General features: G+C 44.9%; 1 protein-coding gene across 5 annotated transcripts in view; it reads right to left on the bottom strand.

The window, feature by feature from the left end:
* Window positions 1-24,478, bottom strand: part of TCF12 (transcription factor 12) — a 1,064,187-nt gene that overhangs the window by 805,725 nt on the left and 233,984 nt on the right. For all 5 annotated transcript variants that reach the window (XM_069624898.1, XM_069624900.1, XM_069624899.1 and 2 more), the window contains one exon: window positions 2,466-2,539. In XM_069624898.1, coding sequence (XP_069480999.1) covers window positions 2,466-2,539 — 74 coding nt within the window. The remainder of the gene's footprint in view (window positions 1-2,465; window positions 2,540-24,478) is intronic.

Genomic DNA, 24,478 nt, shown 5'->3' with positions numbered 1-24,478 from the left:
TGTGCTGCAATTATGTTTCATTTTTAGGTTTTGTTAATATCAAAACCAATAAAAACAATTAAAGAAAAAAGATCTTTATATCATCAGGGTTAAACATTTCAAGTTACTAGCCAGAAATAAAAACTCATGTCACCTCGGTCTACAAACGGACACAGCACACTATTTCATACTCGCCAAGAGTCAATGATCAAAAGTCAACGGGCTAGTATCGAGTGCACTTTGCACTGTATAAGCGAGAGAGAAGAGACAAAATATGAAGGTGTAGGTAAAGTGTAAACATAAGTAGGTGGAGCAGGAGAAAGCAGAAAAGTAATTCTGGAGTTGAACATTTCTAAAAGAAGAGAACATAAGAAGCAGATCTGTCGATATAGAAACGAATATGAGTTATAAAATATTCAGTCCTGGTAAGCAACCATTCCCTACAATAGATAAGATAATGACAGATGAAAGAAAGAAAATGTTCATAAATTAGGGTGTATACATTTAAGTTTTAATAGCAGAGGTACAAAAAAAAAAAAAAAAAAATCAAATGCAGAAGCATAAATAAAATTATCTTAAATTAAAGAACTGGCGAGAACTGCAAAAACTAAAATGAAATCAGGCGTTTAATCAATGAACTAACAATAAGCAATTAAAAGGATAGTAGTTGAGGTAACTGGAGTGGAAAACTTGCATAGAATTAATTGGGGGGCGCGATGTGATTTTGGTCAATATTTAGCATACTGGGACTTCACGATGTATAAATGGTAGAGCTGGTGGTTTAGGCAACAGGTAGTCAGGAAGGAATTCAACACATGTTTTCCAATGGATTTCAACACTTGAGAATGAAAGGTACAGTTCAATTGGTTAGTGAGCCTTAATCTTGCAATTTGCATGCAAATTGAGCAGGAGCTCAAAGTAGAACCGTCCATGTAGGCGGATGCATTTCAGAAGACAAATGACCTTCAAACAGTGGAATTAATTTAAACCAGGCCAATATGAAATAAGCTAGACCACGACAAAAATCAGGCAAAGTTAAGCAATTTGTTGCACAAAGACCAATCCATTCCACACACAAACCGTGAAGAGTGATTAAGGAGGAGGACATCTTGTGCCTTCAGTTTCACTCCAGTAGGCACAAGAAAAAGGAAATCCGAGACAGCACAACAGAATTGTGAAAGCACAGTTTGACACAGGGTGCACACATGCGTTTTTCCTGGCCCTGGCAATTTTAAAATCTGCAAAACAATTTCTAGAACTCAATATATTGCTGCAAGATTCAGTATATACAAGAGCAGCACAATCTCCTTTTATACACATTTTTAAAAATTCAGATACTGCTTCAATGGATCTCTGTGCACATTGGACCAGGGAACAAATGGTGGAGATTTTGCATGCAAGGACATTTCAACACAATCAGCATTACAGTTTCATTTGTCGAATTTGGAAAGAAACTCGAATTTACTGTGTTTAAAGCAGGAGAACACAAAGCGAAAGATTAGGGCTGGACTGGCAGGTCTGCTATTCACCCTGTGGCTCAAAGAATTGTCAAGACAATATTGCACCAACCTTGTTAGCAGAAGCACTGCATCTTTGAAGCAGGCAGTATTTTATTTATTGGACATTTGTATGGCACCTCTACACAAGTGTTTCCAGGTGCCAATTTAAAGTCCACTGCCACATACGCTTGACCACTTACGATAGCGCTCCTTGTTCAGTTGCCTCAAACCTCTCACTTGACGAAAGTAATCCTCATTTGCCCCCTTTTCAGTACAAAAGTAAACTATTTGCCAAAGTCTGCCAAAAAAATATTTTCTAATGAGTAATTTCAATGTCACCATGAACATTCAGATTCAACCTACTTCTTCACCCAAAATACTAAAATGTGTGTACACATCCTTGGGGGTTAGGGTAGCTGGAAAGAAAGTTTGTACAACTATGGCAATCCCGAGTTCTACAATGCACCTGCCTACACATGGATTAACCTCTGTATACTTGGCATCTCAGTTAGGACTACAAATCCCTTACGCTTCAGTAAGACTTTATGAAGTACCCCTATAAATGCTCACTTTACTACTTTGCATCCACCCATCACCCAACTCCTTGTTCCAAACTTAGATTTTGTCAACTAACTTTTAATAGTCTGAACTTAATCGAATATAGAGAATGGCACTGCTTAATTGTTTGTAACCTGAAGTGTATAGAAACCTGAAAAAACAGCATTTACAGACCCTAATGCACATTAACTTCAACAGGATGAGGCTCTCATGATGTAAACAATATTTGTGCTGTCAGTGCATTAAACGTTACTTATTAGTTTGTTACTTTCTAGATTATTCCCTTTGAGAATATGAGGTAGTTTTACTAATGTTTTTCCATAAATAATCACAACGTGTCAGCTATTAGGAAATGCACAATAAAAAAAACTTATCAGAAGAGCAAAAATGTGTTTCTCGAAAATTGGTATTAGTTTTGAAACATCTTACCCTTGAAGATTCATACGAAGGACTTGTTGGTCCACCCGTTTCCCAAGAAGCTGTGCCCGATCTTTCTTCGATGCCTAGTTCAGAAAAAGAAAAGTATTAAAATCAACAATGTAGAAATGAACTGGCAGAGATGTTCTTTAAGGCATAGCTAAATACAGTTTGTAGCAATTCCTGAATAATTACTACTAAAATACAGCACTTTAAAAATGTAAACAACATATTGATGGTACATTCATAAAAGTTAACCTCCAATAAGATTTTTAAAAAGTGAAGAATTAGGAAGACTTGCCCCACTACCAGAACACTCATGGCCCAGCCTCACTGGGCAATAATTTGGGGGACATACATCGGGATGCTGAAAGCGCCACCCGAAGGCCAACCACTCACAACTGAACCTTGGTCATTTACTACAAAGTTTTTCTGCAGTAAATGTTAAATGAAAGTTTCAAACAACCCCATATTTGCCATCAAGGTGGAGTGCCATGAAATTAGTACTCACCCATCATAAAAGCCCCATGCCTATGCGAGTGTGGTAGCAGATTTTGCCAGCCCTACTGGGAACTACTTTTGTATTACATTTCCTTATGTAAAAGCTCCACTTGAAAATGTCAGTTGTTTCTACATGCTTGTGGGGCAGGGTTTGGCAAATGTTTATACTGTCTCCAAACCAAGACTTGAAGCAGATGTCCATTGCTGCGCATGAAACATTGACCTACACACATACAGGCATTTAAAACCAGGGATACCTTTTTATGGGGTACAAATAAGACCAACGGATGGTGACTTATACATTGCACCAGAATCGAAAATAGATAATATAGCAAGATGAAGACTAGTTTTAGGCTTAACGTGATTTAGCAAATATTCTTACCGGTTATTGTAAAAAACAGGCCATTTTCCATGAATCCTCAGAACAATCTGTGGTCTGGAAGGTTTCACGTTGCTTCCCTTCTCCTGGGAAACTCCACTTTTGTTGCTTCTCAGCAGAGAAGGAACAAGTTAATTACCTGTAACTTGCGTTCTCCGGCATCAATCTGCCATGGATTCACATGCTCATGAATATTCCCCGTCAGGATGGAAATCCTCAGTAAAAGAAAAACCAGTTTCACTTTCACTTACAAACTGTTTTTCTACTTTAAACCAATCACTGTCCTCTGGGTCATACTTCCACCGTCCAATGACAGCCCTCTCCCTAAGTCCCTCCTATGGCAACCATCTGCAGATTGCGTAAGCACGTAAAGTGTCAGTATGGCCAAGAAGATATACAGAGGGGTCGGTGGGAGGGTCAGCATGCGACTCCATGCCCGACCCATGCTGGAGAACAATAGTTACAGGTAAGTAACTTGTTCCTTCGCTAGCATAGGGTCAGGCATGTATTCACTTGCTCATGAATAACAAATACATAGCAGTACAACAATAAACAACCACAGGAGGTGGCAAAGCTCAACAGAAGCAATTAACACTTACCTGTTGAACAGACTCACCTTAAGCGAACAGGTTGTGTAGCACTGCTTGGCCGACCCTGGACTCCTCCCTGGAATCCCTGCCGACACAGTAGAACTTTGTGACGGTGTGCGTGGACCTCTGCATAGCAGCCCTGCAGATGTCCAGCAGGGGCACACCAGACGGGAACGTCATTGTCACAGCAATCGCTCTGGTTGAGTGGGCTGACGGACGGGTGGGCAGCGGTCGGTTCGACAACCGATGACAGCGTATGATGTAGACAGAGTCACCTTGAAATGGAAGCCTTAGACAAGCCTTCCCGTTGTTCACAGGACCAAAGTTCACAAACAGCTGTGAAGTCTTCTAAAAACTGTTTGTGCGTGTCACATAGAACTTCAAGGCACAAGCAACGCCCAGCGAGGGCAAGGCCCTTTCAGCTGGTGACGAAGGCTTCGGGAAAAAAACAGTTAACAAAAGGCTTGTTGAGGTGAATTCTGAAGGAACCGTAGAGATGAAAAAGTGGTGCGTCCACAGCACTACCCTCAAATCGTGGAAAGTCAGTTATGGTTTCTTGCAGGATAAGGCCTGGATCTCCTCCATTCTCCTAGCAGAGGTGATGGCCACAAGGAAAGCCATTTTTCCCCAAGAGGAACGAGAGAGGCCTGATGCATAGGCTCGAAGTTACCCCCCCACCACACCCCACAAGCCTCGTCAGCACCACGTTTAGTTCCCACGCCGGGGCAGGCGCCTTCACCAGCGGGAAAGAGTGAAAAAGTCCTTTGGTCTCATCGACTCGTCAAGGAGTTTTCAAAGCGAAGACCTTCCTGGAAACCTGGTATAGTGGCCGATAGCCGCCAGATGTACCTTGATAGAGGCGTGCACCAGTCTGGCCTTGGCGAAGGATAGCAAGTATGGAAGAATCTGCGGGCGGTGACACTCAGAGGGGTAATCTTCTGAGACCGGCACCACGTAGCGAAATGCTTCCACTTATGACCGTATAACTTCAAAGTCGATGACATCCTGGACTTGGTGAGGACCTTCCCTAGAGTCTGCAGGCAACTACTATCCTTCAAACTCTAGGGCTGCAGGAACCAAGCCTTCAGGTTCAACGATCCTGGTTTGTGATGAAGGACTGCGCTTCCTTCTCTGGTGAGAACCTACAGAACCACTGGCAGCTTGACCAGATGCTGACAGACTGAATGTCCGGATACCAAATCTGCCTCTGCCACCCCGGGGCGAGGAGTATCATCCTGCATTGGCACTTTGAGTGGGTTGATGGCTCGTAGCAGGGGAGGCAACTGAGGAAACGTATACAAAAACATCCCTTCCCATGGGAAGGAGAATGCGTCTACCAGGCTCCTCGGTTGGTGGAATCTGCTGCAAACCTCTGGCATTTGGAGTTTGCCGCGTCACAAACAGATTGATCTAGGGCCACCCCACTTGGCGAAGATGTGGTCCACCTGGTCCTGTCGAAGTTCCCACTAGTGGCAGGAGTGCAACTCCCTGCTGAGGGAGTCTGCAATGGTGTTCTTGACTCCTGCTAGGTGAAGAGGAACGAGGAACAACTCTTGTCCGATGGCCCAGCACCACAAGTCCTGCACTTCCTTTGAGAATGCTGGGGATCGAGGGCCCCCCAGGTTCCTGATGTAGAACACTGCCTGTAGGCTACAGGATGTTGATATGGACATTCTTTTCCTCCGACAGCCACAGGTCTCTGGCGTGCAGACGTTCAGTGTGGGCTCAACAGCCTTCCAGGGCAGCATCAGTCTCCTGGTATGGAGGGTTTTGAAACACTGTGCCCAGGGCGATGTTGGAGAGGATGCCCCACCACCCTATGACCCAACAGAACTCTTCATTGAGTGGGATCTTGCCCGTTAAGCTTCCGCACAACTGTATCCAGCGAGTGTCCAGGAACTCTTGAAGAGGTCACATTTGCAACCTGCAGAGCCGGATGAGGTAGATGCAGGACGGCATCATGCTGAGCAACGACTTGATGGTCCACACTGTGGCAGTCAAACAACAGTCGCTGCACCTTCACTTGAATGGCTGCTACCTTCTCCTCCGAGGGCGACGCCAGGCAGGACACTGTCTGGCTCCTAGGCACAGTGTGTTCTGCGATGGTGTTAAGCAGGAGCGTCGATAGTTGGAGAATCCCAGATCTGTCAGTAGCTGGACGGTCACCTCTGTGTCACTTAACAGGCAACTCCAGCGAGCGGGCCCGGATGAGCCAGTCGTCGAGGTACGTGTATGCCCCTTACACGTAGATGGGCCACCACTGGTGGCAGGCATTTTGTGACTACTCTGGAGGGGGAAGACTTCAATCCGAAAGGGAGAACCTTGAACTGGTAGTGCTGACCCTGCACTACGAAAAGCAGAAACCTCTGATGTTTCTTGTGAATGGGGACGTGAAAATAGGCATCCTTCAGGTCCAGCAATGTCAATAAGTCTCCTTCCTCCAGTTGGCAGAGCACATGTTTCAACATGAACATCCTGAACTTTTGGGACTTCAAGTATTTATTGAGACATCGCAGGTCTAAGATGGGCCCCCAGGCCCCGGTCTTCTTTCTCACCAGAAAGTATCTGGAATAGACGCCGGAGCCCCTGAGTCATTGGGGTTCTAGCTCCATTGCCCCTTTTCGCAGCATGGCCTGTACCTCTTCCAGGAGCGGAGGGATGTGCTGTGCCTGACTGGTAACCGGAGGGATCAGCAGACACCTGGATTGAAACTCCAGAGCGTGCCCTTGGTCGAGAGTGTCCAGCACCCATCCGTCAGTGGTGATCTTCCTCTCACTGACTAACTTATTCAGCCGGCCACCGAGCGGGGTGCACGCGTGGGAGCAAGACATCCCGGCCTGTTCAGGCCTGTTTCAGAGCCGGTGACGCTGTCCTCTGCTACCGTAGGCCTGGGAATGGCCTCTGTAGGCTTTCTGATGAGTCAGTGGATCTGGAGGGCTGACGGTACAAAGAGGAGAAACCTTTGGAAGACCTGCTTGACTTTCCCCTGGGAACGGGCCATCTCCAGATCCGCCTTGATGGCCTGGAGGGACTCACCGATGACCTTCCCAAACACGTTCTCTCCAGCAAAGGGCATGTCCAACACCTTCGCCTAGACCTTGTGCTGGAAATGTGTGGCCTTCATCCAGCTTTGCCGACTACGGCAGACACTGTTAACCATCTGCCGGAACCATGTGCCAGCCATGTCCAATGCCACTGTAATGGCGTGATCAGACGCTACTTACACCCTCGTGGAGAAGAGCGACTGCCTCCATCCTCTCATCATCGGGGAAGAACTCCAGAATAGGCCCCAGCTTGTACCAGAGTTCCATGTCGTACCTGGCTAGGATCACCAGTGCGATGGCCGCCTTGATCGTGGACGCTGTGGTGTAAATCACCTTCCTTCCCATGGCGTCCAGCCTCTTCCCATCGCTGTCCAGAGGGATCAAAGAGGATGGGTTAGCGGACCGTTGCTTCGCGGCCACCGATACCACCGAATACGGCTATGGTTGCGTCCTCAGGCACTTGGGTGCAGCGACGTGGTCATCCCTGTGGCTGGGTCTGCTGGGGGAAAAGGGCCCTGATGTAGCTGCAGAGACTGTAATGGGAGCATCTAGGACTCTTCCTCCTCTTCGTTGGAGGCTGGCTGGGTGCCTGGGGGACCACCCGAACAGGGCCCGGTGGCCTCTTCTGGATCTCCGACACAAAGGTGTGAAGGGTCGACAGAATGTCCAGAGACACATCCCTCGGCTGAGCTGGCGGGATCGGAAAATTAGGCCCTGCGCCGTCATCGTTGCGGTCGTCCTCCTCGTCCACGTCCTTATGGACTGTGTATAATGACTCCTGGTCCTCGTCTGTGGACGAGACCTCTGTGGCTTGGGCCACAGCCTGGGGGCTGTTTCGGGGCCTCCTCAACCCCCCCTTTTTCCCACCTGCGGGGCTTGAACCGGGGCCCAAGCCGGTTTCCCCCCTTCTGGCGTGCCAGCAGACTTAACCAAAATCACTGAGGCAGTGTCATGCCTTGGTGGCAAGGACACCTGTGCTGTGAGGGCTACCCTCACAAGGTCAGTACCCTTAGCAGTCGGGCTAGCAGCTGCTACCAACTCCATCGTCAAAGTCTTATCCTGTGCTGATTGGGCCTGCTTGGGCTGGTCGACCTACCTTCTCCTCCACCCGTGGCTTCTCAGACTTTTCCCGCAGTTTAGTCGGGTTAGAAGATTTCTTTTTTGAGGAGGAGCTCGATTGCCAGCTGTGCCCTGTCCACCTTGGGACCGGCTTCCGCGGCAAACTCTGTGGACAGACTTGCAGTTCTTGGCCTGGTCTTGGGCCCCCATGGATGAGACGCCCTCAAAGGACTTAAAACATAGCTCCTGTGACCTACCAGTCATGGGTGAGACAGGACCCTGCTTGGAGCAAGGGCAGAGGCCTTAGCGTTAAGCCATGCCGCCAGTCTGCATCTGTCCCTCGTCATCTTCTTTGAGAACCTGAGGCATATCTTTTACTTTACTGCCTGCACCCAGACCACAAGGAAGTAGAGCAATTGCAGGTGCTTGTCTTCCACAAACACATTCCATAGCCTGCACTTGGTGCAGGGCTTGAAGAGGGTCCTTCCCTCCTTCTCTTCCGTCATGGTCAGAGGGCATGAAGTAGGCCCGATGGCCTTCTGTAATCTTCAACGATCTTTGCCCTTGAGGGGCAATGAAATTCACTGACAGCGGATCCCTGCTGTCGGCAGATGGAGAAAAGAGCACGCAAAAATAGAAACATTGTCTGTCGAAAAAACGAAAAAAACATAGAAGTAGGTTGCAGAGCAAACTCGAGGACTGCCAACACTAAAGCTTGCAGTACAAATCTGAAGATGGCTGTCAGAGGAGAGGCTTAGGGAGAGGGCTGTCATTGGATGGGGGCAGTATGAACCAGAAGACATTGATTGGTTTAGAGGAGAAATACAGTTTTTGAGTGAAAGTGAAACTGTTTTTTTTTTACTGAGGATTCCCAACCTGACGGGGAATATTCATGAGCATGTGAATCCATGAAAGACCCCATGCTGCAATAGTACATGTTTTTATTCTCTGTACCAATTAAGCTATATTGCATTTTAGTATTTGTTCAATAAATCATTTCATAAAGGGCAGGTATTTCCATAAGGAGGGTACATCGCTCCACTGTCCTTCCCATTTTATTAACTCGGTACACCCGTTTGCTTGCCTCCTGTCCACTCCCTATGATTCTGCCCGACCGGGACAGTGCTCCCAGAGATAGGGAGAGCAACTTAGTGGGGGTGCGTGGTATGGCCAGTGGGTTTGAACTAAAGCAGTGGTACTTTGAGCTGTGCAAGTGAGTCAGAGGCAGGATTAAGTAGTCACCTGTAATGCGTGAGCAGAGCAGCATGCAGTGTTGCAGTGCACAGGAATGAATGTCGCAAAATGTCACTGTGTCCACTTTGTGTACTAATCGTCAAAAAACCAAACATTTGGTGCATTGTGTATCTCATTAAAGTAGGTCACAATAGCTAGTATGTGCACTAGGACCAGCAAATATTACTAAAGTAGATGTATTTTCTAGTTACAGTGATAGATCCAGTGCTTTGGCATCTATCTCCAATCAGCACATCCGACCTGTGTTCCACAGCAACCTATCTGCCCAAGCAAAAGACTGCATTACAACAGTTGCCCAAGTTCAACAAGGCCAAAAGGCATGTCATGGAGACAGCTTTCCATCAAGATCCCGAGACCTCACAAACATCTTTACAAAGTATCCCTGGTAGAGAAGGCAGTACCGAGTGCCATATTAAACATATGGAGACCAGCACATGACTGCCCTGGACCTAACTGGGCAGAAGTCCTAGTGAACAGGTCTGCAAGCGCTCTTCATGGCATAGTACATCTCTAACTGGCTAAAGTGGTGTGCACAGCACCTTCCACTTCTAACCCCTCCTCCCACTCACCCAGCCACAGTAACATGTAGGGTACTATTCTCACCAAAGACAAGTCAATTTTGCATGTCTGAAGAAATGTTCTGCAAAGCGTTGTGGTTGGGTTGGTAGAGGCAGGAGCCGCTTTCCAGCAAGTTCTATAACTCACAATGGTTCATAAGTGATTGATAAGAAGCCCAATCCAGCAGAAGACCATGTCTGTAGACGCCAGGACTGCTGCTTACAACCTTGAGAATTTGCAGAAGAACAGGATCCTTGAGACAGTCCATTACAGCAGGAGACCAATCTAGGACTGAATCTGCAGTCTGTGGGTGAAGGATAGTTCTTCATTCACGATTGGGAACATATGAGGAGATGCTTGCATCTTACAATTCGTTTCAGGCTATTAGTCTGCGGTAAGCAATGATCCCCATCAGCTCTGATGCACTGGTCTGAGAGGAATGGGAACTCATGGTCAAGAAAGATGGGTGCTTGTACACAAACCAGTGCCCCTGCCAGCTATAATTCATCCCAAGTTTTTCTTTACAACCTTATCTTTTAGCAAGGTTTACATCACACGTACATCACACGAGAAGTCTAAAACACAAAGTGGTGGTTTACCACTAGTTTAAGATGAAGCAGGCTTTTCTACCTCTGCCGAACTTGAATGACACGTCATTTACAGTTTCAGCCTATCGCCTGCACAGGAAGTTGCATTAAGTTGAATGGCGAGAACAGACCTGGGAGTTCACAATTCTATATTTTGGTTTCTTCTGCGCTTTTGTGCGTCAGAAAACTGCCTTGTCCATTGGCAGCTACCCTCTGGAAACAAATGGTCTGTACGTACGATTGCTTTATTTTGTTAACAAGGTATTCATGTCCCAGGAAAGCAACACTAGTAACACCACATTAATTCTTTCAGTAAAGTGCTTCTTACACCAACTGGGATCAGAGCTAACCCTGGTGAACATGCCGGAATTCTCATAGGACATTCAGTGAAGCTTCTACTAAATCACAATATTTAAAATATTGAGGGGGTGGGTGAGATTTGCATGGCTCCCTTCTAGGGTTAGTATCCCACAAGAGTGTGCTTGAATGGTGGTACACACACGTGGCTTGACCCTGGCCATCTTTCCCAGTATACTGCATTGCCTGGTGGAGCAAAACCTCAAAATACACCATTTACTGAGAGTGTTGCCATACATTGTAGTGGCCCCCATAAAGGGTGGGGGGCATATGTGCAGAACTGCATTGATGGCTTACTCACACAGAGGCCTGGCTGGAAAGGCAACTGACATCCATATCAGCCAATCCAGCCAAGGACCAGGTGAACAGGGTGGATAAGGGCATATGGTCTGGAAGACTGTCCTCCTGTATGCACCGACAGCCTGACACCATTTTGTGCAAGTACTATGGACTTCAGCAGGTCGTCAGCTCAGCAGTTGTCAGGCTTTTAAGCTTCCACCATGCCATGGTGTTGTCATGAGCATAGGCATGGTGTGCCAATAGCTGTTAATGGGTGAGGCAGTACCTTCAATGCTCCAGGAGACCACCTGTGGCGACAGCTCCCCGTGAATAGGATATTCCATCTCCAAAAGGACATCCTTTACAATAAGATTAATTAGCCCATACTCCTAACCCCATTCACTGGTATAGTTTAGCAGTTGCACAAAGCTTTCCACAGAGTGCAAGCCGAAATCACTTTCTGACCAACATCTGTTACCTCAATTCAGCAAAATTGTTCCCATTTAAACCCCCAAATGAGTTTTTAAACAAAAGTAGCAATTTTTAAAAAACAAGTCTTAGCCATTATAAAAATAAAGTCTGGCAAATGAGTAGATCTGATAAATCTGGAGCAATGGAACCTACTTGAGTGGTGTGGTAAGTCAGAAGGTGGAGAAAGACCAGTTTTAGGCATTCTTACAGATATTTTATTCAAATAAGTAAAGGTACCATTATACCTAATCTGTGGGTTTGCCTGGCTAACAAAACTAACTAGGGTGCTCATCTGTTGTGAAATCCACAGCAAACAGTCTGTCTTCAGTCCAAAACTAAGCTGCGCTGACACTACCAAGACAAAACAACTAAAACCCAGAAAAAACACTCCCTTACCCAGGAAATGCTTCCCCAGGCTTAATATATAATTCTTAGATCGAACTCCCTGGTTCCCCTTTCTCTTGACTTTGTAAAGTCCTCTTCTGCGTTCTTGGCCTTTGAGTTTTTTATTGTGCTTTTCTCAAGTGGCTCAAGTCTCGTTCTCTAATAACACCAGGAAATAGAACCCGTCTTTATATTGTTTCAGCTCTCCGTCTCATTTCATAGTCCTATGAAGAGTCCATCTCGGTTCTTTCTTGAATCATTGAGACAAGTCCTGTGAGGATTGTGCCAATAATACTCTGTGCTTGGATTTTCTCACATCAAGGCTACTGTATCCAGTAGGATTTCGGTACTGGTTATTCTCTTGATCCCTCCCGGGTCTCCCGCCGTCCCAGTTACCTTCTATTCCATGGGTTGACACCACCGGGCCTGCTTGCAGGATAGGGACTTCTCTTGGTTCGGTCAGGGCGGCATATGCTTTCTCTCAGTCTCTCTCCACTTCTTCTCTGCTGCTCTGCTGTGCCGGCGTCGCAGTGGTCTCAGCATTGTTACCAGACTGCACAGTCAACCTTCCTTGGGTCATGTCATCACTCGTGACTGCTTCTCTTATTTGGGGTTTCTCTCCCCCTCTCCTCTGCCTTCAGCTCTCCTGGTACTTACCTCGCACGCCAGCTGGTTGGTTCCTCAATATGGGATGAACTCCCAGTTTCGATCAGCAACCACAACAACACTGGGTTGAAACGTAAAGGTTTCACTTCTCTCCATCACTCGCTCATGCCTCTTCATCACAATATTGCTGGTTTCTACCGACTGAGCAATCAGTATTACTGGCTCACTCTTCACGGTAGTATTACCAGGTATTTTTTCAGGTTGGATCTTATGGTACAATAACAGACAGTGGCTTGGTCTGGTGGGTCGTTCTGAAGTCGTGATGTTAGTGTTGCTCCAAGAGTGAGGGATTATGGGAGCTACTCAGTGGAAAGGGGGTCCTTTTCCCCAAGGCAGAGGGTGGTGGGGGGGGGGGGAATGTCTCCCTTGAGGTCCTGCTTCCCCACCACCCCTAGGGGGAATATCACGCAGCAGATGCACCTCCCTAGCCTCACAAGGAAAGCCCCCTCCACCCCCCCCCCCCCCCCCCCCCCCCCCCCCGGGAGAAGTGACTGAATCCTGCGATTCGTTATAATGGATACACAAGTTATTCAGGTTTCAGTCTATAGAAGGTGAGAAGAGCTTATACGAGCGAGTCTGGAGTAGAGTCAGACCAGATCTTCCAGCTCCAACTTTCTGAATGAGAACCTGGGGGACTAAGGGGAACAAACTGCACCTAATCGTAATTTAGTCAATTGCAGTGCAGCATTTTAACATTTGTCGCTGCATCTTCTGTATAACAGGATTTTGTTTATTTTACTATTTGGTTTGTTAAGTCTTATTGCTCCCTGCAAATGTACATTTTATTTGCCACTTGCATTCTTAATTCAACAATGTAGGATCATCAGGTTTTTCTCTGAAGTTAGTTTTTAACTCATTTTCCACAACATTTACACGTTAACAAGGTTTCAAAATGTAAATCCATGTTCTCCCCTGGAAAATGTCCTTCACTTTAAAACCCCTAAATTACTAAGGGCAGGTAGGTCATGTGTGCGTAGCGTAGGAGTGCATAAAAGGCCAGCAGTTATATCAATGCTAATGTTTCTGTTCCTTTTATCATGATTGTCTATTGAGCAATTATGTTATTAAATGAAAGCAAGAAAAACGTGACAGCAATGTAATCATATACACTGAAACAATACATACCGAGTCCAACAATCTACAGCTGTCTGCATTATAATTTAATCTCCTTGAATGATTGCAAGCATCAAAAAATACACGTACATACACACAGTTGGTGCTTTCTTGGTTTACTTTTTCCCTTGGATCAAACCTGCGCAGTGCAAAAGTACTCTTGACCCCATTGTTATTTATGGCAGTTGTGTGTAAGAACTAATATTCCAAATGTGTTTATTTTGTTTACGGTCAATAAAATAGAAATCACCACCCTGTGAAATATTGATGTTTGTCAATGATGCCAAAATAATCCAACTTCAATATGAGTGTGACTAGGTCAAAACAATATGTGGCGTGCATCCGCCACCTGCTATATCTTGATGCAATAAATGATATGACCAAAGAAATGTAATTAAGGTGTTCACTGCATGCAACCCAAGGTATGAGTTTCTTTCTTCTTCGGCTTCTTTATCCAATTTAGAGTTGGGTGTAATGACATTCATTGTATACACGAGTCAACCTGGAGAAATTGCAAAACAATATCAAGTTGAAGAATTGCTGTTGATTGGATTTGCCATTAGAGAATTTCACATACATGCGCCAATGTATTTTTCAAAGCTTTCATGGAAGTGCAGGATTTACGACTGAACCAAGAAACACATTTTGTAACAGAATCTCAAACAAGCTGAAATGTTATGTTATTTGGGATTTATATAGCACTCTATAAATCACTGGTATGACCTCAAAGCGCTGTTAGGTTGAACGCCCTCGGGGACTGTAGTCCAGGTTAGCCGAGAGAGTAGGACGTAATAGGGTGCACCGATTATGTGTGCAGCAGATTTGATTGCCGTATGGTAGCTGGATCCTAGCATTAGGTGTGGTAGTATTTGATATCAGTTGAATGTGCGCCCATCTGGAGGTCGGTCACTAAGACTGGGTTCTGGCTGTGCTAGTCCTGTGTAGAACGCTCATGTGTGGAGCTAGGCCGATTTTCGTGGGGTATAGCTGAGTTTTATTAGAATGTTGAGGTGTTCATGGAGTATTGTTTGTATGTGAGCAGCTAGGCTGAAATTGATCGAGGGGTGAAGCTGCGCTCTAATTGAGTGTTGAGGTAGAGTAGAAGGTGAGCATAGTGATAGGAGAGGTGAGTGCGAGTGGAGGTTTTGATCTGACAAGCTCACTATTCCGGATTTCAAGTGCACATTTGCGATTGCCGCGTTCAGAGTAGACTTATTAGTGACTTGATAGTCGCATTCAGTGGCATCATTGCTCAGGATCTCTGAGCATTAGTCAGCAGGTTTCAAGGTCTCAACAGTCTTGGATGGTCTTAATCAGCATTATGGAAAGAGCAAGGTTTTTAGAGCTTTGCTGAAGGCCATCTAGTCTTGGGTGTGTCGAATAAGTGGAGGGAGGGAGTTCCACAGAGTGGGGGCCAAGTTTGAGAAGGCAGATGTTCAGATTCTGACAGAATTAGATGTTGGAATCACTAGAATGGGGGTAGTGCTTGATCTTAGGGTGTGAGATGCGAGGTAGGATTTTATCTTCTCTTGTAGCTACGCTGGGCCGTTGAAAGCTAAAATACCCAAAAAGCAACAAGAGAATGTATTAACTAATCTAAAAATATCTATACTACTGGTCATAAGACAAATCTTTTATAGGAATCTGATGAAATAGCCATTTCACCCCATAGCAACAGAATGAAGTCCAGGTTTGCAGCTCAAAGGAACTTTTTCAACCAACAGTCCATTACAAGGTCTGGCCACATAAATTCAGCTGCGTTATTCGTTCACGGTAGCAGGGTTTTCTTCAACATGGCTGTAGTGCACCACACATGCATAACAGACCCTTCATGATTTCCAAACATAACCTGTGACATGTTCATGTGGACCAATACAAACATTAAGTGTGATCATCTTGCAGTATCCCGTAGTTTCAATGCTGGAAATTACTTCAAAGTCATTACTGAGATATAGATATATTTATTTGTGGGTTAAGGGGTAGAAAGGGGATGAAAGGGGATGAAAGGGCTTTGCTGTAGGGGTAGGGTAGTAATGAAGGGGAAATGAGTGCCCCCCCAAATAAAAAAAATGGACCACTATGTAGTGTGTGTGCATCCACCTCCTGCTATATGTTGATGCAATAAATGATTTGACGAAAGAAATCTCATTTAGGATTTCACTGCATGGAACCCAAAGGTAAGAGTTTCTTTCTTCTTTGGCTTCTTTATACAATTTAGAGTTGGGTGCAATGACATTCATTGATTAGGCAAGTATATACTAGATGTCCTCGCTGCAGACCATTATGTGTTGTGAAGCGTCAGAAATGTGAGGCGGACAACTTGGTAGAGGTTTTTTTTATTTTTGTTTTTTAACAAGAACTACATTATTTGCTTAAAATGGTGTGATAAACGCCTCACTTACCCTAACCCAACATGGGGTTCACTCCCAGTTAAAGTAAGGCTAAAGGAAAACACCAATATAAAAAGGTATCTGGCCTTCTCACTAATCGATACAATAAAAAGAACATTTCAGATATTTAATTGGCTTTTCAATTTCAACAAAATCGGCACCAACAAAATCTTGTAACCAGGGCCAGATCCCCTTCCCCAGGATCAAAGTAGAATTTCCAAATAAAAAAGGTCCAATGAATAAAGTTAAATCCAATAATTTAACACTCAAAGGTTTCTTCAGAATACCAAGTTCTGTTTCCAATACAAAGTTCCTTCACTCCTGGAGGATTGTACTTGGCATTGTGATGCTCTTATAACCCAACCAAGTTTACATAGGCTTTTTGTTTGTCTCCAGTCTTCCAGTAAATATTTCAAAATGATTTGCTCTTCGAGAGAAAGAACTACTGAACACTGTTTGACAGGATGGTTTCACAACAGTTCAAACATTTCTGTGGCCTTGCTACTTTCTTTGTACCATAACCTTTCGCCACAATGCAGTACTTCATATGTTCTTCCTGGTTCACTAACCAGACAGGACTACCACTAACAATCCCTTTACTGGTGTACTTGAACCGCAGGATGAATCTCCCAACACTACTACAATAACTCTGCGGTGTGATTTACATTAAAAAAAAAAAAAGATTTGTAACGTCTTTGACTTTTAATAACAAGAAGATTCACAACTTCTTCCATAAAGATGGAACACCCATTGATGTGGTTTATTCCACTGTCTAATTGGCCACATATGCTGCAGATTCTACTCATCTCCCCTTGTCACTCATCACAAGGAGGGCCCCTTCCCTGCCACCTTTGGGTTTTCACCATCACACCTGCAAACGGTTGATAATGTCTTAAGATTCTCTCCAAGAAAGCAGTTTTCCCTCTTTCTTCAATTAACTTTCTTTGGCTTAGGCAATGCTTGTAGTTCTGTCCCACATATTAACCCCAACGTTACTTTGGCAGTGTTTGATATAGTTCTGGGTTAATACTGCCCATGCTCTGTCAGTAACTGTTATACTGTGGGTTCAATACTGCCTCCTTTACTTGGTTAATGGTAGTCACAGCTTTCGTCATTCTTTTATTTGTTTACTGATGGTTAAATACTTTTTCCTTTTGTTTTTTTGTCACATTAGTTACATGTTCAAAAGAATTGTATACGCCAACCGGTTTACAATGGTGCATCATCGGGTCACCTGTCAAAGGCCAACTCACCGGTCTTTCCCTGCGTATCCACCACTTATGCTTTTGTCTTCGGTTTAGGAGCTGCAGACAGCTCCGGTTATGGTCCTGTGACTCATGACTTCACAAGCAGGAGCCTTCACTGCTCTTGCGTCCTGGTGCTTGCCAGCCACCAGAGACAGACACTGAGTGTAAAGAGCGCCTCTCACAGACTGGGTAATCTGCAACAGCAGCGCTTTCCGCTGTGCAACCTCCGCAATTTGGGCTTCTCCTTCTCACGACTCTCGCTACACCATTTCCCGCCACAAACACAGCGGCAGTCCCGGCATCCCTGGTTCTCTGCCCCTGCTGCATACACGGCCACTGGTAACTTCTACTACTATTGCAACCACATCTCCAATTCTGCAGCTGTGGGGGATTTAAATAATCAAAATGTACGCTCCGGTGTAGCTGGTCAGACTGCGTCCTGCAGTTCTGCGCCTTTGCAATTCTCTTCCTTGTCCCAGTACCTATGGCATTATGGGGCTTGAAGTCCCCAACGTCATTCTTCCTCTTTATCACATAGTTCAATTTTGCCTTTATCAAACTCCTGTTTATAAAACATATCTATATAAGGGTTTTAAAGACATTAATGGTTGGTTCTTAATTTTACATTTCAACCTGAAGAGAGGCAAATTAACATGTCTATTATCGCATCGGCCCTCCCCCCGTTTTGATGGTACAGACACTGTATCGTGCTGATAGCATCTTTTTATTTATTTATTGGGTATTTATCATGCGCCTATACAGCAAATGGTGTTCTCAAGGCGCATCAAGACAAAGGGGGGAAGGGGGTAACAAGGATGAAGAAAAACATGACAACAGTGTTCATACTAGGTCTTGAGACATTCGGATTGTGCAAGTGCTGTAAAATGAAAATGCGGGGGGGAGGGAGCGGTAGGAGGGGAAGTTTAGATATCGTGGAGGGAGTTAAGAGAATGGAAAGTAAGTGCAAGGTGAACAGGTTCAAAAACAGCAGAAGGCTGGAATGAGGGACAACATTGGAGCGGGTGCACAGTACCCCCTCGCCTCTATTGTATCGCCAATGCGAGCAAAGTTACACCCCGAGACAACCTTGTAGACCCTAGACTGATGACGTCACTGAAGCAAAAAAATAAAAAAGAATCGGCAGGCAACGGAAACCCTGGATGAGCTGTAATCATAAAACACAAATGATGTCACGGTGGAGGCCAACACACGTAGACGCATTAGACACGAAGCACATATACATCCAAACACGAAGATACACAAACACTAGATAAAATTGCACTTGGACACGAAGAACACTCTTGCAAGCACTATGGGAGAAAAAATGTATTCCTATGCTGAAACGCAAGTTGCACAAGAACACAAACGCTTGCTTAATGCAGAACACAACTAAAGTGAGTGACCCTGTAAACCAAGACGGAGGGCGCAATCACGTTAGGTGAATAGGAGACATCAAGAAGCCAAAAGACAGAGAGCCTGTCTTGCTCAGCGAGCGAAAAGAGCGAAGCCTGAACAGCACACATAACAAGTGCCCAGTTTGCTGAGGTTAGCAGGGAAAGAACAGTTTGGACGAGCAATGGAAAATTAAAGACAATAAACAGATCCCAGACGACGGACATTACTATCTGAAGAAGCCAGGAAACAAATGTTGCAGGAAGGTCAGGATCCCATCAGATCGCACCTGACAAAGGAAAATTGCCCCAGAGGGCAAGGAGGTCATGACACCCATAACAAAAAGCGCAAAATTCCTCAAATTGCAGAGCATAATAATTTGAAAAGGGTTACCAGACATTTGGTCGAAAAAAATTGGTCGACCAGACAAATGGTCAAACCAATTTGGTCGAAAACGAAATGGTCGAATTTTTTTTTTTCACCCCGTTTTTTTTTTTTGGGGGGGTCCCCCCAACCCCCTTTTTTTTCTAAAAACCCATTTTTGTAAAAAACAAAAACCCGAAAAATAAATATATAATTAAAAAAATTCGACCATTTGGTTTTCGACCAAATGTCATTCGACCAGTTTTAGGTCGACCAAATGTCTGGACACCTTTGAAAAGCAGTCCCCACAGAGGTGACTTGCAGCTGGCAGAGAATGCTTATTCATTTGAGGCAAACAGAGACCTTCATTCCCATCCATTTCTTTGGGATGAAAGATACAATACAGTGTAAAGATGAAAGCTAAACGTCCTGGCACGAGGCCTAGGGAATCGGGGAATGGTAACTTTAGTGGGACATGCAGCATCTTGAGGCCGATCTCATCACCTTCAATTGTTGCTCATGTACTGGTAACAGTCCAGACTGCCAAGACTGAGAAAGCTTTCCCGGCCAATCACTGTCGCCTTTCACGCTCACCTTAACAGTGTTGCAACCGCCACTCATAATGCACCCCGATGACATCTTCCACATGAATCTTTTTGTGGGTGGTCCAAGGCGTAGCTACCTAATGTCGCAAGGACAATTAGACCACTAACCCCATATAGAATGTATACTCTACCATACTACTCACCCAATTGCATCCCATCCAGGTTTTTGCAATGTATCATTTGTTTGTGACATCATAGTGGATTAAAAATCTGTGGCAAACCTGTACCTAGACGAGAGACAACTGGATATCGCCTGATGTCCATTGATGCCCTCTGTTTTATTTGGATGTTAATAAAACAGTACTTTCGCCCCATTACTAGACTTCTGTTTTTTTTGGGGGGGGGGATAAAGGAAGAAAAAAAACGATTAATAAAAACAAACACATTTCTCAGAAGTAAGTGTATTGATATTCTGATCCTTGCATGTTCCATTCTCATGCTGACCATAAGGATTTTCATTAGTAACATTTTGGGTGTCTTTGGAAAGGGGAGCCTTAGTTGGTCACCAAGCCATTAGGTATTCTGGCATCACAGCTATATCACCCTCTGAAGAAGAAGAAGAGTACAGCGTCTCTCCTAGCGGAACCCTCCTATGCACTTGGGGGGGCTTTCTCCTCCTAGGTGATCCACCTGGCTATTACCACTTCCAGGGTTAGGATCAGGTAGCGGCTGCATTCCCCTGGCTAACTGGGAGGAGACTTCAGGCAGGGATTCTGCAGGATTCATCACAGTGTGTATGGCCAGGGTTCTGCTGGTCACCAGCATATGACACTGACTTTTCCAAGGAGGTCCTATGGTTAAAAGGGATAGCATTTGCATTAAGTTTCCATTAAACATGATGCTAACATGAACACAGGTCTTTTCAATGAGTTTATCTTTTCAATATTCATGAATGACAAAATGACTAGAGGAGGTAGTGGCTATTTTCAATATTTCCTAGATATTTTGCAAGTTTCGAAATAACCAGCGCATTTTCTATACACGAATATGGAATCTCTAGATCCACAGAATCATAAAGGACGCAGAAACAACTGGAGTCAGAGAACTGAGGGGGAGCAGTGGCTTTATGCCTGGCTATTAGCATGCGACTCAACATTTGTATCTATCGTGTGCACACTTAAAACAGTTGTCTCATTTGCGAGACTTTCAGAGAGGTTAAAACTGTTGATTATATCCCAGAAATGTATAAGAAATGGTCAATGGTTAAACCCAATCAAGTGTTTGAAGCGCTTCAGAACCACAATATGAACCAGTGTTGACTGCTGTTTTACAGAGAAGTAAAATCCTAAAGTACTTATGTTGGAAAGCCTTTGCAATGTGCTTTATTCACCACCGTACGGTGCAGAAAACAGGCTTCTTCCGGTGTTGGTGACTAATGAGCAATACATTTAACAAAAATGTGCCCATTAACAGGACAAGATGAATAGTTTGCTTCCAGTTATAAGGAAAATATAAGCAAGTGTGACCGAGCTGCAGAACAGACAACCTTGAGGTTAAAGCGAATGGAGAGCCCCACCACAAGAAGAGGTTCAGACCCAAGATTGGAACCAGAGGTTAGGCAAGGAAGGTTCAAGCGATAACCCACAGCATTAGAGGAAGACAAAATCTTGGTGGTTGCCTGAAAAGGTGGTCCAAGCAAATCCCTAACCTCACCACCACCCTCACCAACACTCCCATGCCAGATTGGGCCCATCCTCAAGGCGGCTACCAGCGACTTATGCAAATCCCAAAGATCTAGAGAGGACAGCAAAGTCTGCAGAGTCTTGAAGGTGTCAGGTATTTACAGATCACCATTCTGGTCTGTGATCCATAGACTGCACTCGTATCCCCTGGAGATGGAAGGGCAGTTTTCAGCAACCCACGTGAGGTCACTATCGAAGACCTCACAATGAGGAAGAACAGATGCAAAAGCAAAATATCACAAAACAAACTCTTGGAAAGGAGCAGACACTTTAGAGCAGTTGACGGACCACCACTACGACTCAGTTTCCAGCAGGTACATCCACTTCTGTTACAGATGAAAATAAAAGGTTCAGGAGTTCAACAGGCCATTCATAAGGCTGGAGTGCAAGAGGACACAGCTGTTCTAGCAGGATCAGAGTGAGAAAGAGCCCGAAACGTGATTTCCCCCAGAGAGCTGGGTGCTACACCGGTCTTCCAATTACCATCCATGCACCATTCAATGTTTTGTGACCACTATCTGGATTGGCCAGCCAAACAAACATACTTGGGCCCTTACAGGCCTGTGCACTGCATTGTCTGGGATACACTCATCCAATCATAACTGGATGGCACTCACACAAAGAAGCCTTTGTGGGCCCTACATTGCACCCATGCAGTACTACCAAAATGGTCTCCCCTTCCCCCAGTCACACAAACCACAGCTAAAACAAAATGGCTGGGTCATTTTGCACCTATTGACCGAACAAATGGCTACCAAAGCAGTAAAAAAGGCCACACTGCCATGCAGCTAAATATGTATTAAACTGTCACCCGTCTGTGAGCAACACTTGCAGGGTGAGGGAACCCACCCTGCGAAGAAATGGGGCAGTGCAAAAATGATTGCCATGTGCTTTTATACCTTTCTGTAATGACACATCAGGCTTCATGAGTGTTGCCCAGTGTAAAACCATCCAACACTCTTCAGTGTTGACCTTGCTACAAACAAAGTGCATGTTGCAAATGACCAGGGTTAAAGGCAGAAGAAAGGACAAGCTTAGAGAAACCATGGCTGTGCAGGCCATGGTAATACATGCATGGGTAGGAGTGAGTTCCAGGAAATGTGTTCTTTGAAGCACAATTGCAATTCACTTTGTGGGTTTGGTAGCAGAATGGCCCAGAGAGGTAGAACGGATTTGGCCAGCTTGATAGTAAGAGCAATTTCAGCTACTTAGGGGGGCTAAGAAGTGGGTTAGTAGGTTCCCTAAATATGGAGTTAAAGCAGGTAAATATAGAATTAGTGATATATAGGTTATGTCTGTGGTCTGCAAGACCTTTGGCTCGCCAGAGGTTTTGGACTACAACTCCCATCAGGCCTTGAGATCTCATAGGTGTCAAAATATCTTGAGTCAATAGACAAAATGTGGGGTGGGAGGCACAACAAAATGTCAAAAACTCTTCTGTTAGGCGTAATATTGGGGGACTTGTAGGTAGTATGTCTTGATTAGTAACATGTGCTTCAGGTGCAGCTGTGAAGATCTCGAGGCCACTCGGGATCCAAAATATGAAAACACAAAACAAACAACGGATTTGCCGTCCAGCAGCCCTATGCTGCACTCCCAGTAGGATAAAATCCCAAAAATAATTTCACAACCTGGTGGGATTCACAAACTCTTAGAAGGAGCCAGTTGGCCCAAGCAGTTAGTGGTGTTTGGTTCTTTCCAGACAATACTTAGTCTTAGACTTTATTTTATATTTCATCACAAGATTGTTAATAAAGCATAACCATGTCCAGAACTTCCTGTCCACCCGCTTGAATACAGTCAGGTAACATCAAACCAAGCTGAACCGAGGCAGGTTAAAACAGGTAAAAATAGTGTTTATATGTCACACAATCAATTTCCACCACACTGTTAAATTCACTGTGTGGGATACAAATTCAGAAAAGAACATACAATGGGGAATTTCAAAAAATGATACCACAGTTGAGTTGATAGTGTGCTCAAATTAACCTAAAGAAATATATAATAACCACGAAGAAATTCAGTTATTTCACATAACTTGTTTTGTTCTGAGCAATACAGTACATTCTGCTTAAACAGTCGATCAATATAAAAAAAACACTCCTATGTGGTAATGGGTGCCAACGCGTTTCGGATTGTGTTAATCCATCTTCAGGGCAGGACGTGTTTTAATTTTCACAGTATGTTCAGGAAGATTTCTCTAGGCTTGTCCTAAAAACGAGAACAATATACTAATTAGGTCTCTATGTGTAACTAGGAAGTACACCACTATTGGGTTCTGTGTAGCTCTGGTTAGTCATCTGTTTTCCTTGCACACTCGTAGCAAAGCCACGGTATGTGTCCAAGGTTGCCATGGGAGCAGCACGCACATGCGTCACAACCACGGTATCATGACCAGGACAGCAGGGAGGTTGCTCCTCTCGCTAATCCGGTATGTGTTGCCCGCGCCTGACAGCATAGTGGTGGGTGCGCCTTGCCATTAGCCTTCCTCGATGGATAGTTTCTCAGTTTAAGTTCAGCAGTCCCACACAAAGATGGCGACTTTAGCTGGGACGCACGTGTGCATGGCTGCCATGGCGACCATTTACACAGGGCAGAGGCGAGCAACGCTTCTTGGTGACGGGCTGCTCGACTTCTGCTCCGTGTCTGAATCTCCAGGTGAGTGATCCGGAGAGGGGAACACTGCGTCTCCACCCCCATACAAACAAATACAGGCGCATACTTGCACATTAGCAAGTGGCCTTATAGGTTACGGCAACCGTGAACGCCGATCGTACTGAACCTCTATTATTACAATGTAACATTTCCTGCATCTGGGCACAGGCTCACGCATGAGAGTCCTGGCAGCATTATTCCGAGTGCTACATGTTATTTAGTCCTGACCCGAGTTCCCTCATTTCTAATTGCAGACATCCATTTTGGAAGTCACTACCCGACATTACCCCTTCACTGTCCGGGGATTAGGAGGTGTTCTCCAGACCGGACAACAACTGATGGATTTCTTTTTACCCCACCTTTAAGGTCAGTGTAGGTTTTTTTACACCATAGCTCCTACTAATCCCTAGTTACACAGGGACCCAATTAGTATATTCTTCTCGTTTTTA

The sequence above is a fragment of the Ambystoma mexicanum genome, chromosome 11, assembly GCF_040938575.1.
Source record: "Ambystoma mexicanum isolate Mex_15411 chromosome 11, UKY_AmexF1_1, whole genome shotgun sequence".
In the NCBI taxonomy this organism is placed as follows: domain Eukaryota; kingdom Metazoa; phylum Chordata; class Amphibia; order Caudata; family Ambystomatidae; genus Ambystoma; species Ambystoma mexicanum.
This window is presented reverse-complemented; position numbering and strand designations above follow the sequence as displayed.